This window comes from Eulemur rufifrons, chromosome 2 (assembly GCF_041146395.1).
Source record: "Eulemur rufifrons isolate Redbay chromosome 2, OSU_ERuf_1, whole genome shotgun sequence".
Classification (NCBI taxonomy): domain Eukaryota; kingdom Metazoa; phylum Chordata; class Mammalia; order Primates; family Lemuridae; genus Eulemur; species Eulemur rufifrons.
The window spans coordinates 12,847,562-12,864,060 of record NC_090984.1 but is presented as its reverse complement, the minus strand read 5'-3'; the positions used below and the strand labels follow the sequence as shown (position 1 = coordinate 12,864,060).

The window sequence follows — 16,499 nt, the reverse complement described above, 5'->3', positions numbered from 1 at the left end:
GAACGAGAGACCAGACACACAGCCAGCCAGCGGCCTCAGGGAGGTGACAAGGCACAGCTCGTTAAATTATTTTAATCAAGAAGGTGGGGAGGACAGACGGGGGGACTGAGCTGAGCCCTGAGTCCCTGAACCTCCCAGCTCAGCCCCCGACAGCAGGACTGGACTCAAGTCAGGGGGTGGGGACTCCAGCCCCCCCCAGACAAAGTTGGGGACAGACAGGACCCAGGAATACCAACTGACTGTCCTCCAGGGGGCAGGGCTATTTGGGGGTGCCGCCGCCCTTCTTGGGAGTGGTGGGCTTCTTGCTCTGCCAGAGGTGTCCCTGGATGGTGAAGGCATCGACGCTCATGGACATGGTCTTGGCGGGGATCTGGGTGAAGCGCTTGCGGTCCGAGTTGTACTTGTAGATGCCCTCAACCATGGCGGGCGTGACGGTCCGGGGTCCATAGCCCGCCAGCCGCGACAGCTCCTCCGTCTCCCCCGACAGCGTGTAGAGCGCCCGGAACTGGCAGCTCGAGTCGCGAAAGAGGATCAGGAAGTGGTTGGCCTTGCTCTTCTCAATTTCCTGGAGGGGGTGGCAGAACCGGTCAGCCAGGCCAGGCCCTGGGCTGGGGCCACCAACCCAGCCGCCAGCTCCCCACACCCGTGCTCAACTCACCTCGAGAATGCGGTTCTTCTGTGGTTCGTTCACCTTGCCCGCCAGGCAGCAGTGCGACAGGGCGTTGTGGATGATGAACTTGTTGGACTTGGCGCTGGGCTCCTTGTACAGCCGCGGACCTAGGAGCCGAGGGGTAGTCAGCAGGGATGACCAGGGAACAGAGTGTCCCAATGCCGGTGACATCGCCCAGAGCCCCACTTACCCGTGTACTCGGGCACCGATGCCGGGGAGGAGGCGTTGCTGCCATTCTCCCAGTCGCGCTCACGGCTACCAGGCAGGCGGCTTGGGGACATAAGGCCCGATGGGGATGGCGCCCTACAGTGGGGGAGGGACAGGATGAAGGCAGGGTCAGTGGTGGGTGAAGCCCCCCACCCTGCACAGAGACCACAGGGCAAAGGCAGGCCCGGCACACTCTGCGGGGAAGGAGCCACGCACAGACTGTGTACCCTCGCGAGTCCACGCGGTGCCCGCTCGCACGCGCTCAGCCCTCAGGCACACCGGCCACTCACACAGGCACATCCTCGGGTCTTGACTGCCAGGTACAGACTGTCCCACTCCCACGTGTCCTTCCATCTCTTCGGGGGCGTATGTATACACACACGCGAGCTATGCCTCCCTCTCGGCTCACACGGATGCGTGCGACCCCCCACGTGCCCAAGCTGAGCTCACCGAGACATCGGTCTCTTCACACCCAGGTTATTGGGGGCCTCGTTGGCCACAGTGGATAAGGACAGGGTGGACTGGGAGTAGATCTTGCTGAGCCGAGAACCTGGGAATAGAAGGAACTGGGTCAGTGCCCACCTGAAGGCCCCTCAGCTCCGCAAATGCCCGAGAGGGCCTGGCCCAGCAGGCTGCGGGGTGTGGCACTGGGTCAGCCCCCACTGGAAACACCTCACCCCCGAATGTACCCAAGGGGGCCGCACCCATTAAGCAAGGGAGTGGAGACCCCTTGCCCCACTGCACCCCCACATCCCTGTGGAAGTCTTTATCCACCAGGCAGGGTCAGACCTCACTGGAGACCCCACCACACCACACCCCTGCATATCTCCCCCTCCCCACACCCCCACAGGGGCCTCACCCAGCAGTCCGCGGGCTGGGCTTCGAGCCAAGGCCGAGTCATCGCAGCAACCAGAGCGTGGCCGGGGGGCCCTCCGCCCGCCCCGACCCGGCCCCCCGGTCCCCGCGGCCCGGGGCCGCAGCACCTTGTCGAGGTCATCCATCAGTTTCAGCTGGGCCCGGCGCTCGTACTCCAGCCGCGTGAACTCCCCCCGCCGGGGGCCCACCTCCTCCTCGGCTGGGGCCCGAGCAGCAGGGGCCGGGGTCGCCATGGGGGCCGCGGGGGCCACAGGGGCCTCCTCCTGGGCCAGCCTGCATGTGAAAGGGACACAGCAGTCACAACCGGTCACAGGGCCACCGAGGGCCAGGCAGACCGAGGGGCAGGGGTCCCTGGGGGGCCGCACCCAGCCTCACCTCACAGCTTCCTCTCTCCGCTGCTCCTTCTCCGCCTCCTGCCACTGTTTGCGCCGCCGCGCCTCCTCTGCCCGCCGCTGCTGCCGCTCCAGCAGGCTGGCCCGCTTTTGCGCCATCTCATCCTCAGGCTTGTCGTCGTCCTGGGGGACAGACACCGAGTCCAGCTGGCCACCTCTCCTCTGGAACGGCTGGACTTCCCATCTTCCACCCACCCAGCCTGCCAGCCACTCGCCTGTTCTCTCATTTTCATAATTGTTCTAAAGACATTCAGTTGGTGCCTACTTTATGCACAGCCCCACATCAGGTACTGGGACACCACAGGGATGGAGTAGACCTAAGCGCTGCTCACGTAAAGCGCTTCACCATGCGGGGAAGATGATCCAATATGGCACAGACAGTGAACGCCGGGCCACGGGCACCTGTCTACACCGCAGGGACGGACCCACCCTGGGTCTAGGGGCACCCAAGCAGGGCTTCCTGGAGGAAGCACCCCAGAGAATAAGGAGAACATAACCGGGTAGGCATAAGGGGTCAAGGGAGCTCTCCGAGCAGAGGCAGCAGCTAGTGCAAGGGCCCTGGGGCACAGCAAACCTAGCAGGGGGTGTCGGGACTGCCTGGGAGTGGCCCGGGACAAGGTGGGAGGCGAGCAGAGCCCAAAGCCCTGGGGAGGACTTTCATTCTAAGAGAGCAGAGGGAGCAGGCACATCCCTGATTGCTCGGTGGGAGATGGCCAGGGGTCCCGGCGAGAGAGCACAGACCTGCCAGGGGGTGACCGTAGGTGTCCAGGTGAGAGATGAGGGAGACCCAGGTTGGGGGGCCATGAGGATGGAGAATGAGTGGACATGGGAGAGGGCCAAAAGGGGACCTGGTAGGGCCATGCTAGGGGGAGAGGGTGTCCTGGAAGACCCTGGTCCTGTCTGTCCATCCACCATTCCCATCCGTCCATCCAGCTACCTACCCCCCCAACTATCTGTCTCTCTGTCCACGCGCACCTGCCCGCCCACCCATGAGTAAAGCCCTCTGCGTCCACCTGTCTGTCCATCCATTCCCAGGAAGTCCCCACTTGCTAGCCCTCCCCCAACCTGCTCGGGTGATCCTCACCTTGTAGAAGAACCCCAGCCCGGCCCGGGGCTCCCCCTCCGAAGACGCCTCTTCCTCCAATGAATCCTCTGCACCAGGGGGGCTCCCGTCACCCTCGTCCTCAGCGGAGGGCTCTTCCAGGCTGCCCAGTGGGATCTCAATGAGGCCGGGCCGGGCCGCGGGCTCCTCAGGAGGCGGCCCCTCGGCCAGGAGGATGGAGGAGCGCGTCTGCACGGGCACCTGGCTCGGCGAGAACTTGCGCAGATGGGGGAGGCTGTCCACATCATGGGGTGGCGTGAGCACCCTGGTCAGGGGCGCCAGCCGCAGCTCCGCCGGCCGCGCATGCTTTGGGCTGCGGGGTGCTGGGCTGGGCCCGGGCCCTGGGCTGCGTCGGGTGGCCGGGGCACGCCGGGCAGGGCTGGGAGACGCAGCCTTGGGCCCCGTCGTGGGGCCAGGGATGACCCAGGCAGCGGGGGGCGGGGCAGGTCCAGGGGCCTCCGGCGGGGCCAGGAGCCGTTGCTGCTGGTCCGTGAGCCTCTGCATGTCCCGCTGCAGCGAACTCAGTGCGGCACTCAGCTTGCTGACCGCTCGGTTGTACTCCCCCAGCCCCTCGGGGGGCACCGGGCCCAGCTCCGGAGAGAAGGTCACTGACTTGGGCCTGGAGGTCGGCTCGCCCTGGCCCTCACCCGCCGGCCGCTCCCCACTGGGGGCCAGGCCAGGCTCTGCCTCTGCATCTGCGTCCCCCGAGGCCTCCCGGGGCTGCACCTGCAGGAAGGCGCTCTTGCCCAGGCGCTGGCGGTGCTTGGCAAAGATGGCCTCGATCCGCCGCTTCTGAGCCTCTATGGCCCTGCGCTTCTCCTCCAGCCGGGCCCCCAGCTCACTCATCTCGGAGCTCAGGGCCTCAGGTGGGGCTGGGGAGGACGTGGGGGACCCCGCTCCGGCCTCAGCCTCTGCCTTCACCAGCTGCTTCTTGCGTTCAGCGAAGCTGGTCATCTTCACTTCGGAGTTGGTGGCCACTGGGGAGCCCTCGGAGGGGACCGGCGGTTTCGATACCTCCCCCACCGGGCACGGAGACGGTTTCGAGGGGGCCTCTGGGTGCGGCAGGTAGACGGGTGCTTTGGTGGGCCCGTCAGACAGAGGTTTGGAGGCCCCCTCGGGCAGGTAGGGGGAGGCGAGGGCCGGCTTGGAGGGCCCCTCTGGGGAGTGGAGGTAGAAGCTGCCATCGGCAGCCCCGTCCGGAAGCAGCCGGGGCTCAGCACTGTGGATGATCTGCAGGGCCTCCTCGATGGTAGGCAGGTCACCAGGCTCCGGGGGCGGCTGGGTGGGGGTCCGGGCCGGCACGGGACGAGGGGGACCCAAACTGTCCGAGCTGACCGAGCGGAGGAGGACAGGGTCTCCCATGACGACATCCACATCGCTGTCCAGGCCAAAGGGGGTGCTGAATGACACAGCCTGGGAGAGGGGACGGCTGGGCGGCCAGAGGGAGGGGTCAGCCGCTGGGACCAGCCTCAGCCCCACCCCCCCTGGCCTGCCCCACTGCCCGGCCCCGCCCTGGAGATGCGCTCACCTGAGCTGCCGGTTCCAGGCCTTGCCGAGAGCCTCCATGTGGGACATGGACGGGGAGGACTTCAGGGAGCCTGGGGAGGGGGGAGGGGTCACCACGGGGATCCTGGGTGGGGTCGGCCAGGGTCTGAGGGCAACCTCTGCAAGGTCACTGGGCGAGTCACTGATGGGCCATTATGTGGTCTAGTCAGACCGGAGGTTTCTAGCACCAGTAAGGGGTGCTACGGAGTCATCGTGGATGTCACCTTGGGACCCAAAGGAGGGGTCACCAGGGACAACATGAGGTCCTCTGGGCTATCTTTGTGTGGAAGTCCCCAGTGACAGAAGCCACCCCCCCTCCTCACCTGTGGATCCTCGAAGCGGAGACTGGGGGCCGCCCGGTGACAGGAGTGGGTGGCGGAAGTTGAAGACAGGAGAACTACCAAGAGAGGTACCTCAGCCTCGGGACCCCCGCCTCCTCCCTCACCTCTCCCTGGAGGTGGGGACAGGGGCGTCCCCCAGTGCCCAGCCCAGAGGAGGAGGAACCCCCGGCCCCCAGCCCCGGTACCGGAGACTTGCCCAATGAGAGGAGGAGGAACCCCCGGCCCCCAGCCCCGGTACTGGAGACTTGCCCAATGAGAGGAGGAGGAACCCCCGGCCCCCAGCCCCGGTACCGGAGACTTGCCCAATGAGAGGAGGAGGAACCCCCGGCCCCCAGCCCCGGTACTGGAGACTTGCCCAATGAGAGGAGGAGGAACCCCCGGCCCCCAGCCCCAGTAGCGGAGACTTGCCCAATGAGAGGAGGAGGAACCCCCGGCCCCCAGCCCCGGTAGCGGAGACTAGCCCAATGAGAGGAGGAGGGACTGTACCTGCTGCCGCCGCCGTTCTGAGGTTGGGAGGCCTCGGAGCCCCGGGGGGAGGCGGCTGCAGCGCAGAAAACGGGCTCAGGCAGGGCTCGACCCCCCAAGCCCACCCAGACCCCGGGCCTGGACCTCACCGTGACCGTCGGGCAAGTCCTTGGCTTGCACGAAGTCGGGCTTGAGCACCTCAAAGCACATGAACATCTCGGCCAGCAGCACAACCAGGTTGACCTAGAGGCAGGAGGAGGGGTTGGCCGACGGGACACCCGGCCCTGAACACCCCCCTTGGCCCACGAGGCCCCGATACGGCCTTACCTTGAGTGGTGGTGGGACATAGAGCAAGTCCTCGAGGGAAAGAGGGCAGCCCCGTGGGAGGCGGGAGGCACAGAAATCTTGCACCAGCTGGAGGTTGTACAGGCTGTCCGCCACAGACATGGGGTCCTTGAGGCACACCTCTGTAGGGACAGGATGCCTCGGTGACTCTATGACAACATGACATGGCCCCCAGGGAAGCCAGGACCCAGCGGCCAATATATGCAGAGGACCTCCTATGGGCCGGGCCTTGGCCAGGTGCCCATTTTTTTCTGGAACACCATCCTCCAAGAACTCAACTCGAAAAGCTTTTCCTGACCATCCGCCATCCTCTGGGACACTTAACATCACAAAGGTACCTCTGGATAAACTTAACGTCTAGAACTAGACAACCAGAATGTCGAGTTGTTCATGAGTTCAGAAGTGTTTCCATTTGTTCTGGCTGGATCCTCACCACCTAAAACGGGGTCTGGCACACAGTCTGCCCTCAGTGCATTTTATCTGCACAGGAATGAATGAATTCTATGAAGCACAGAGAGGTTTAGACACTTGTGCGAGGTCACACAGCTAACTGGGGGAAAGAAAGATGCAAACCCATGTCTGCTGATTCTGGAAGCTGTGCCCATAACTACTGCATTGTACTGATTGTGCGGACCTGGGGACAGAGGCCTGGGGGCCATGACTTACGATGCCTGGCGCCCCAGGACGGGGTCTGGCCTGGGCCCATTCACTCACCCTCAAGTCGCAATAGCTGGGGACAATAGCAGTGGATTGTGGCAGCCAGTGCGGCCCCACTGGCCAAGTCCTGGAGCGTAGTCACGGTCGGAAAGCAGGGGGCGCGTCGGGCCACGGCGCGGTCCTTGCGGTATCGGATCTGCGGATGAGAGCCAGGTCGGGTGAGTGGATGGGCCGGCCCCTGGGTCAGCAGTCATGCAGGCTGGGCAGGGAGGCCTGGGGTTTCCGCCACGAGGGGGCGGGAAGCCGGGGGTCCCGGAGCCAGAGTGGGGGGCCAGCCTGGAGCAGGGCAGGGACAGCAGCAAGAGGCAGAAGGAGGTGTCTTGGAGCAGCCAGGCCAGCAGCGGGGGGCTGGGGACAGGGACTTCTGGAACCCCGGGGTGGGGGATACGTTACCATGGGGGGTTTGCTCCCCGACTCCTTCAAACAGAAGGCAATTGCGTGCTGGGGGGAGAGGAGCAGCCATCAGCGGGGTGGGGGATGCTGACCTGCTGGGCCCCCAAGCCCACCTCCGGGGGAGGGGGTGGCCCTCGCTGACCCTGGTCCTGAACCCTGGCCATCGAGCTCCCTGTGCACTGGCTGGCTTTGGGGACCCCAGCACCTCCCAGCCCCAAGGGACCCCACAGTGCAGCCTTAATGCAGGGAATCCTCCTCCCACAAAAGATCCAGGCCCCCAGCTCGGGCAGAGGATGCAGAGGAAGCAGGTAGGCAGGAGGAGAAACCCCCCCAACCCAGGCCCCCGGGGTGGGGGAAAGGAGTGAGCAAAGGTGGGGGACCCCAGCCAGCCCAAAACCTCCCCCCACTTTCCCTTGGCATATTTACTGCAGGAGTCATTTATATGAAGCACAGAGAGGTTCAGACACTTGTGCAAGGTCACACAGCTAATTAGGGGAAGACAGAGATTCAAACTTCCAGCTTCAGCGAAGCAGGACATCCTCAGAGGGTCCTGCCCTCTTAGTGGATGGGAAAGGGGGTGTTTTGTCCTTTTGATTCACAGGAAAGGAAGTTCACCCACCCCGTCAGCTCACTGGGGAGGGGTCTACCCTCTCAGTTAATGGCCGAGATGCCACCCTTCTCTTGGCTCACAGAGGGGTTCTCCCTGGGCCCCCTGGGGCTGGGGTCCGACCTTCTTTGCTCACAGGTGGGGGAAGGTAGGAGAGGGTGCAGACGGGCCGGCAGAAACGGACAGACACAGACGGAGCGACAAGCAGGGCAGGCAGACGGGGCGGACAGACAGCCCCACTTACAGGAACCAGCTTCCAGTACCAGCGCGTGGGGCACTGACGCCAGAGAGGCAGAGGGGAAGGCAGCGGGCACCGGCGCAGGGGACAGCACAGAGAGAGAGAGTGAAGGGAAGAAGGAGAGGGAAAAAGAGAGAGAGAGAGTGTGTCACCTCCAGCCCCCCACCTCTGGAATGTCCGTGAGACACAGCCCTGCCCCGCCCACCCAGCTCTCCCTCATCTGTCCGTCTGTCCGTCTGTCCCCTGCCCTGGCCTCACCGAGGGCTGAGATGGGGCCGCCCCATCTGTAGGGGCCGCGGGAGAAGCTCGCTGGGCAGCTTCCTGCTCCGTCTTTTCCTGCAGCCGCCGGACGGTCTGGGGGTGCAGGGAGAGGTCAGTGCTCTGGTCACTGGACCATGCTGGGGACCCACACCCCCATCCCGGCCCAACCTCACCTACCGTGTCCACCCAGAAAAGGAGCTTGTGCTCCAAGCTGGTCAGGGCCAAGGGACCTGGCAGTGTCTTTGTCCACTCGAAGGCAAAGGCAACCATGAGGGCATCGATGACAGCCAGGTGGGCTCCCTGTGGGGGCAAGGGCTGCAGGGTGAGACCCGAGTACAGGGGCGGAGGCCTCTCCCGGCCTCCCAGCCTCCCAGGGCCAGGGAAGAGGGAGAACCAGGAGGTGGGAGGGGCTTGGAGTGGGTGGAGCTTGAGGGGAGGGGCCAGGGCTAGTGGGTGGGGCCTTGAGGGAAGGAAGTAGAATAGGGGGTCCTAGAAGAGCCATTTAAGATGGGCCAGGCTTTGAGGTGAGCAAACAGGCTGTAGGATAGGGTGGGCCATGTAGACAAGTCCTCAGGATGACAGTAGCACCTTTTCAGACAACCAGACCTAGTGGGAGGAGCTAGGCTTAATGGGTGGATCTTGAGGGGAGGAGCCAGGCCAGGTGGGCGGAGCTTGAGGAGAGGAACCAGGTCAGGCGGGAGAAGTTAGACTTGGTGGGTAGAGCTCAGGGAGGAGCCAAGCCTGGTGGTGGGAGGTGCTTGAGAAGAGGAACCAGGCCTGGTGGAGGAGTTAGGCTTAGTGGGTGGGTCTTGAGAGGCAGAGCTGAGCCTGGTGGAAGGAGCTTGAGGGGAGGAGCCAGGCTTGGTGGGTAAGGCTCAGGGAGGAGCCAGGGCTGGTGGTGGGCGGTGCTTGAGAGGAGGAGCCAGGCCTACTGGGAGGAGCTAGGCTTAATAGGTGGCTCTTGAGGGTAGGAGCCAGGCCTAGTGGGAAGAGCTTGAGGGGAGGAGCCCGGCCTGTGGGCAGCGCTTGAGGGGAGGAGCCAGGAATCATGGGCGGTACCTAACAGGCAGGGGCGGGGCCTACCATGAGAATGGGCTGGTGTCTCAGGTCCGCCTCACGCACCGGGCGCTCGGGCAGCGCGGGCACCGTGCCCCTCCGCGCCAGCAGAGCCAGCAGTGCAGAGGGGCTGGGGGGTGTCTCGAGCTGCGGCAGCGCCTGGCGCCAGGCCCGGCAGTAGAGCTCGGCCGAGAGCAGCAGCCGCGTCACCGGGGGCTTCACGTGCTCCTGCGCGTACTGGTCCGTATAGAAGGGCTCCCACAGCTCTGGGGGCACGTGCTCTGTGGGGGTGGGGGACACGGCGAGTCAGGGTCACCAGATACACCACACACACACAATCACATGGCCCCAAGGAAGGGGGCATCTGGACTAGGGAGGATGGCCCCGAGAAGGGAGAGACGGACAGCAGCTGGGCTGAGACGCACAGGTGTGCAGGACTGAGCCAGAGGAAGGGGTGGTGATGTTCCAGGCAGAGGGGCCTGCGGATGCAAAAGTGGAGGTGGGAGAGAACACAGTGCCTCAGGGAGATGGAAGGGAGGCTTCCCCTCACCCCAGGCAGGCTGGGCAGGGTGTTGTAGGCTCCAGGAAGAGACGACAATGATAACCTCAATGACAACAGCCTTCCTGTGCTGGCTGCGTGTAGACTCACCTAAGCCCTATATCAACCCTAGGAAGCAGACAGGGCAGGATGCTAACTCCACTTAACATAGGAGGAAACCGAGGCACAGAGAAGGAAAGTACCCTGCCCAAGCTCTTCCACGCCTGCCTGCCGGTGGACAGAGAATCAAACCCAGCAAACTCTACACCCTCTCTCTGCTTGCATGGCGGGTAGGAGGAGCTGTGAAGTGGGGGGCTGGCAGGCAGGGCATGGAATGGGGGAGGTGCCCTGCCCAAGGGGACCTGCCAGGGAGTTGTGTAACCTGGACCTGGTGACTGAAGGGAGGAGGTGGGGGACAGAGAGGGAGGCACCTAGCGCCCTGTTGGGGTCTGAGGGGGAAGATGGAGCGGAGGGGATAGTGACTGAGCTGGCAATATGGGGTGGGAGGGCAGCAGGTGAGGGGGTGAAAGCTGAGCATGAGGGGCCTTGGGGACATCCTCGAGGCAGAGGACACACGGGCTGGGGCTTAGGGGAACAGCCAGGAGACCCCCTGAATAAGACGGTAGGAAGAGGCATCAGGGAAGCCCCAGGTGGATGGTGGGGGCAGAACCCCAAGCAGAACCCCAAGCAGGACCCCAAGTAGGGTGGAGAGGAGAGAGCCAGGAACATCTGGGCAGGTCGGGGTACCCGAGCTCCTGCTCCAGTCAGCCCAGCTGTTTTGTACATTGGGGTTCTGTGTTTGAAAGAAGAGGGTGGAGAGGTTCTTGTGCTTCACAATGTATTTGAATGTGACCCCCAAAACAAGAACTCCCCCAGGAGTCCCTCTTCACAGCCAGGCTCCCAAGAAACCCCTCACCCAGGAGGATCCAGGCATCCTTGCCTACCTTCTGGCCCCTCCCTGCCCCCTTCCACACCCGGAAAAACCACACTTGACCTTCCTACTTACAGCCCCACCCCATGAAGAGCTGCGCCTTCTCCCTGCATCCCTCAGATCAGCTCCTTGAAAGAAGAGCGATTTCTGGCTCCGGGTCAACACCCCCACCACCACTCCCCTAGCCCTGCCTCGAACTCCCTGACCTGGCTTCTGCCCTTGTTGCTTCCAGCCTCCCCAACGCCAGCGGGGTATCCAACAAGCATCTGTGGGGTATCTCGCCTGGGCATCTCCTTCTTCCAGAAACCTTCTTTCCCCTGGCATCTCCTTGTGAATGGACATGCCCCACCTCAAGACCCATGATGGCTTCCAGGGCCATCTGAGGACTGCACTTGCTGCAGCCCAGACCAAGAGCACCACAGCCCGCCTGCCCCCACATCTCCCACAACTCTCAGCATCTCCCTTTATACCTGCTCCTACTCCCTGTCCCCAAGGCAGTGAGGAATCACCATCCCTCTTTTGTTACCCTCAAACCCCACATCCAATCAGTCCTCAGGTTTCAACCTCCTGGCATCTCCCAAATCCAAGCCCTCCTCCCCAGCCCCTGCCGGAGAACAGACCCCAGGCACTTCCCGCTCCTGTTAGCAAAATCAAACAGGTTTCTTTCCTGCAGTACTTCTCAGGGCCTTCAAGATGACAATATGTGAGCTAGGGCTAATGATCGCTAACACTTTTTTGATTTTTGGTTTTTTGAGACAGGGTCTCACTCTGTCACCCAGGCTGGGGTACAGCGGCACGATCACAGCTCACTGCAGCCTCCAACTCCTGGGCTCCAGTGATCCTCCTGCCTTGGCCTCCTGAGTAGCTGGGACTACAGGTGCGCACCACCACGCCCAGCTAATTTTTCTATTCTTTGTAGAGACAGGGGTCTCACTATGTTGCCCAGGCTGAATCAATAATATTTATCAAGCACTTATTCTATACCAGTGTTCCTCTACCTTGGCACTGTTGGCATTTGGGGCTAGAGAATTCTTTATATTGGAGGAATGGTATCCTGTGCATGGTAGTGTCCAGCAAAATCCCAGGTCTCCACTCACTAGATACCAGTAGCACATTCCTTCCAAGTAGTGACAACCAAAAATGTCTCCTAAGGGGCAAAACTGTCACCAGTTGAGAACCATTGCCCTATACTATAAAATGTTCATTAAGCATTTCCTGCAGAGCAGTGCTCTCTGATAGAACATAGTGCGAGCCCACTTACATAGTCTTAAGTTGTCTTGTAGCCATATTAAAAATGCAGAAACATGAATTTAGTATTTTATTCAACCCAATATATATATCCAAAATGTTATTTCAATGTGCAATCAATATAAAAACACTATTAATGAGATATTTCACATCTTTTTTTTTTGTACCAAGTCTTTGGAATCCATTGTGTGTGTGCGCCCATGTGTGTGTCTATGTATATGTCGACACACACGCACACACACATGTTTTTTTAAGATGGGATCTTGCTCTGTCACCCAGGCTGGAGTGCAGTGACATGATCACAGTTCACTGCAGCCTCGAACTCACAGGCTCAAACAATCCTCCAGCCTCAGCCACTGAGCAGCTGGGACTACGGGCATGCACCACCATGCCCAGCTAATTTTTCTATATATATATTTTTTTAGCTGTCCATATAATTTCTTTCTATTTTTAGTAGAGACGGGATCTCGCTCTTGCTCAGGCTGGTCTTGAACTCCTGACCTCAAGCAATCCTCCCGCCTCGGCCTCCCAGAGTGCTAGGATTACCGGCGTGAGCCACCGCGCCCGCCTGGAACCCCTTCTTAATCTTATCTCTGAGCTATGTTCTCCTGAGCCCACCTGCCTGCATTCCTGCCCAGCCTTCTCACACCTGTGCCTCTGGGCCACCAAAACTATTCCTTCCTCCGAGCCACTGTTCCTACTGGGCAACTGCATACCTGATTGTGTCAGTTCTCAAATACCTTCCATGGTTCCCTAGTGCCCTCAGATTCCCCACCCATGGCCTGAGAGGCCCTCATCAGTCTTACCAGCCTCCTCCATCTCCCATCTTCCCTGGCCACCACAGGGACCTGCATGTTCTCTGAGAACTCTTTGTTGGCCCACATTCCAAGCCTTTGCACACATGATCTCTTCTTTGTGGCAAACTCCTACACATCCTTCAATGCCCAAACCCTTTTTCCTCTGGGGAGCCTTTTCCTCCCTCCCCAGAAGATTTCAAGAGTGTCCTCCCCCCAGGCCCTGCTGCTTGCTTCTACAACACAGACCTTATCACTCTATGCAGCAATGATCTGGTTTCATGCCCATTCCCCTCTCTCCCACATCCATCCCATCCTCTCTATACTTTGGGTACCCAGCACCAGCCTGGCACCCGCTAGGCATTGGTCAAGAGTCCCAGAATTCATGAATCCAGTAGATCTCTGTTCTCCTTTTCCTTCAGCCCCCTTCCTTTTAGAGGAGGCAGATGGGGGACAGACTGAACCTCACCCCCAGCCCCTAGAGGGTATCACACAGCTGAGGGAACTGTGCCAACTGAGAACAGAAACTGGGTGCGTCAAGGGACTGGGATCTTATCAACACCGCTCAAGGGACTTTGCTTTCCTTTCTGCAAAATGGGACAGTGGTTTCTGCTCTGTCTCTTGGCCAGGGCATAATGAATACTGTCATTAATAAAAATACCACCCCCAGTCACAGCAGCAACGATCGTGAACATCTGTTTAGCATGGACTGTGTGTGGGACACAGCGTGAAGGAGTCTGTAGTCACTTCCTCCTGTACACCTCCTGGCAGGCTCGCAAAGAATGTGCGGAGATCTAGATCACCTGAGTCCTGCCCTGGCACCTAGTGAGTGTCCCATGAACATATGGGAAATGGATAAATAAATGAACAAAAGCCTTCTTTGACAGAGAGGGGAACCGTAAGCTCACAGAATCAGGATAATCCATCCATATTCTGGTGGGGGTGGGACTCAAACTCAATTCTGAATCCCAAACTTGAGGTCATCACGGCCTCATAACCTTGGATATGAGGGGCTGGGACTGTCTCGGTGTCCCAGGTCCCAACTCCCAATCCCTTTCTTCCTCAAGCAAATTCCTGGGACATGGGTAGGCCTCAGAGTGGGCCACACACGTGGAAGGGCGCAGGAAGAAAAAGGAAAGGACAGGCTTGGGCGGAACCAGGAGAGGGACAGCTGTCACCGAGACCCACACCCAGAACAGGTTGATCTGGGAAGGCCACTGAGAGGGGGATGGGCTGTGCCCAGTTGGTGCCAAGAGCAGTGGGCAGACGAGTGGGAGGGAAGGGTGTCCTCCCCCCACGACTCTCCCCAGGAAGGCCCAGACCTTAATTAACCCCTGTCTTCTCCAAGGCCAGGCTCTGGCTTCCAGCTCTGGCCTGGGGCCATGGAGCTGCCCAGAGCTGGGGCTGGGCGTGCTCAGGGCCTCTGATTCCGGGGACCCACGGGCATGCTCCCCATTGGGGCGGCCGGAGTCGGGGCCAGCCATGCGGGCCTGGGGGAGGAAGTGGAGGATCCGCCTTCCTGGGAGAAGGCCCCGCAGCGGGGCCCCCCACCCCGGCGGGATCCTGGACAAGCCTATTTCCCTTCTACTGGGCTTCCCTTCTACTCCTCGGTTAGATAAGGGAATAAGTCACAGCTGCCAGCCGCCGGCCGGAGCCATGGAGGCGAAAGAGGGGCTCCCCAGAGCTGACCGGCCGCCGCCCGCAGCGCAGACAGGGCCGGCGCGGGGTGTGTGTCCCGGCCCGGGGGCGTGGGGACCCAAGCGCTTAAGGCCCCGCAGCCAGAGGCCGGGGGCCCAGGGGAGGGGGCGAGAAGGGTCCCGGCAGGCGCGTGATGTGAGCGTGCAAAGGGGAGGAGGGCGTGCAAGGGAAGGCCCCGGGGGGTGCGGGAGGCGGGAACCCCGCACCAGGAGACCCCACCCGGCTCGCAGACCCCGCCCCGCTCACCTGGGGGCTCGGACGCCGGGGTCCCCGCGCGGAGCTGCGCCGCCGGCCCCACCCCCACCGCGCTCCCGCAGCCGGGCGGGCAAAGTCCATGGCCCGGCCCCGGCCCAGCAGGAAGCCCAGAGGCCCGCCGCGGCGGGGAACCCGGGCCCGGGGACCCCCGGCGGCCGGCGCTATTGTTCCCACGGCCCCGGCCTTCCCGGGCCCGGCGCCCCGCCCCCCGCACCTGCCGCCCCCCGGCCCAGTACCTGCGCCCCCGAACGCGGCCCGCAGCACCCACGCCAGGCTGGCCGCCGCCTTGGCCCGCGAGAAATCGTACTGGTCCAGCGACTTGATCTCGGGCACCAGGAAGGTCCTCCGCAGCGGCCCGGGCCCGGGGGGCGCCGCCTCCACCATGGCGGCGCCGGGGCTGCGGCCGCCGGGTCCGCGCTCTAGCTGGGCTTGGCTGCACCGCGCTCGCGCCCCAGCCGGGCCCGCCGCCGCCGCCGCCGCCGCCTCTGCCGCGGAGCCAGGTGCGGCCGCTGGCGCTGGCGACGCTACGTCGGCCCCGCCCCGGGGCGGAGTCCAGGTGCGCCCCGCCCCCCGGACCCCGATCGGCCCCCCAGCCGCGGGGTGCCCTGGGCAGGGCGGGCCCGGACTGCGGCCGGCGATCGCGGGGGGAGGCTGCGGCTGCGAGTGTGTGTGTGTATGGGGGGGCGGTGCGCGCGCGCGCGCGTGTGTGTGCGCGCGCCTTGGACACCGGACAGGATTAGGGACCCTCTGTTCGAGAACGCGTGTGCGGGGCCGCAGTGTCTACCCGCTTAGGCGCAGGAGGCACCTGCGCGAGTTTGCAATGCCTGGCCGGGAGGCATGCACCTGTTTCTGATTGTGTTTGTAAAGACCACAAGAATGTGTGCCTCTTCGTATCTGTGTGTGCATCTCTGCATGTGTTTGGGTGGTGGTGACCCAGTGTAGTGGGGGCTGTCTACGTGTGCGTATCTGGGCGCGAGTGTGACAGCACGTGTATGTGTAAGGGTGTGTGTGTCTGTGTGTCTGTGTTTCAAACGTGTGTTGCGTATACAAGGATCTCTGTTATGTAGGTCGCTCTATATCCTGAAGATAGAAGTGGAGAGTGTGTGTGTGTGTATCTCTGTTTTGTGGGTGGATATGAGTATGCGTGTTTCTGTGCCTCTGAACATATTTGTGTGTTGTGTAAGGGTGTGATTGATATTTCTGTCAATGCAGGAGTACTGGAGAGAAACTTCGAGGTTGTGTATTTATGCAGGAGTGAGGCTCTTTGTGCCTATGAGTGTGGTGGCGTGGCTGTGACGGGGCGTGTTTGCAAATGTCTGCGTGTGTATTTGTGGTATCTGCAGTGTGTTTTGGGGGGAGGCTCTGACTGTGTGTAGATGAGGGTGTGTTTGTGTGCGAGGAGATTTGTATATGAGTGCGTGAATGCGGTTGTGTGCACGTGGATATGTGTGTGAGGAACAGTTTCTGAATGTATTTGGGGGCATATATGTGTGTTTACATATGAGTGCATTTGCGGGTTTTGGTATATGGTGTGAGCCTGAGAGTTGTGTAAACTGTGAAATTGGGTGTAAGTGTGTGCAAGAATGCCTATTTCTGAATACATTCATGAGAGTGAAAATGTGCACATTTATCTAAGAATTGCGTATTTGTGTGAGTAAATGTATTTGTGCATGGTATAATCTGATGGTATGCATCAGTGTGGAGCTGTGTGTGTGTTATGTGTATAGATATTTGTGCACATGCGTGCAATAGTATGGATGTTACTGCGTATATTTGTAAAGTCCCTATTTGTGGATAGTTGTTTAATATTTGTATGTTCC

General features: G+C 61.4%; 1 protein-coding gene across 3 annotated transcripts; it reads right to left on the bottom strand.

Moving 5' to 3' along the window:
- Positions 1-51: 51 nt before the first annotated feature.
- On the bottom strand, positions 52-15,138 carry CAMSAP3 (calmodulin regulated spectrin associated protein family member 3). Of its 3 annotated transcripts, XM_069479205.1 has the most exons (19): positions 14,916-15,138; positions 9,243-9,496; positions 8,337-8,459; positions 8,157-8,252; positions 7,905-7,937; positions 7,054-7,101; positions 6,658-6,796; positions 5,926-6,065; positions 5,748-5,841; positions 5,620-5,674; positions 5,116-5,189; positions 4,776-4,845; positions 3,230-4,676; positions 2,129-2,268; positions 1,737-2,026; positions 1,328-1,427; positions 861-973; positions 659-777; positions 52-565 (listed from the first exon to the last, which is right to left on the bottom strand). In XM_069479205.1, the coding sequence occupies exons 1-19, from the start codon at positions 15,061-15,063 to the stop codon at positions 260-262; spliced, it is 3,789 nt and encodes a 1,262-aa protein (XP_069335306.1). In that variant the 5' UTR covers positions 15,064-15,138; the 3' UTR covers positions 52-259. The 3 variants fall into 3 exon arrangements, with proteins under 3 accessions (XP_069335306.1, XP_069335301.1, XP_069335313.1); XM_069479200.1 differs by lacking the exon at positions 7,905-7,937; XM_069479212.1 differs by lacking the exons at positions 7,054-7,101; positions 7,905-7,937.
- Between the last annotated feature and the right edge of the window lie 1,361 nt (positions 15,139-16,499).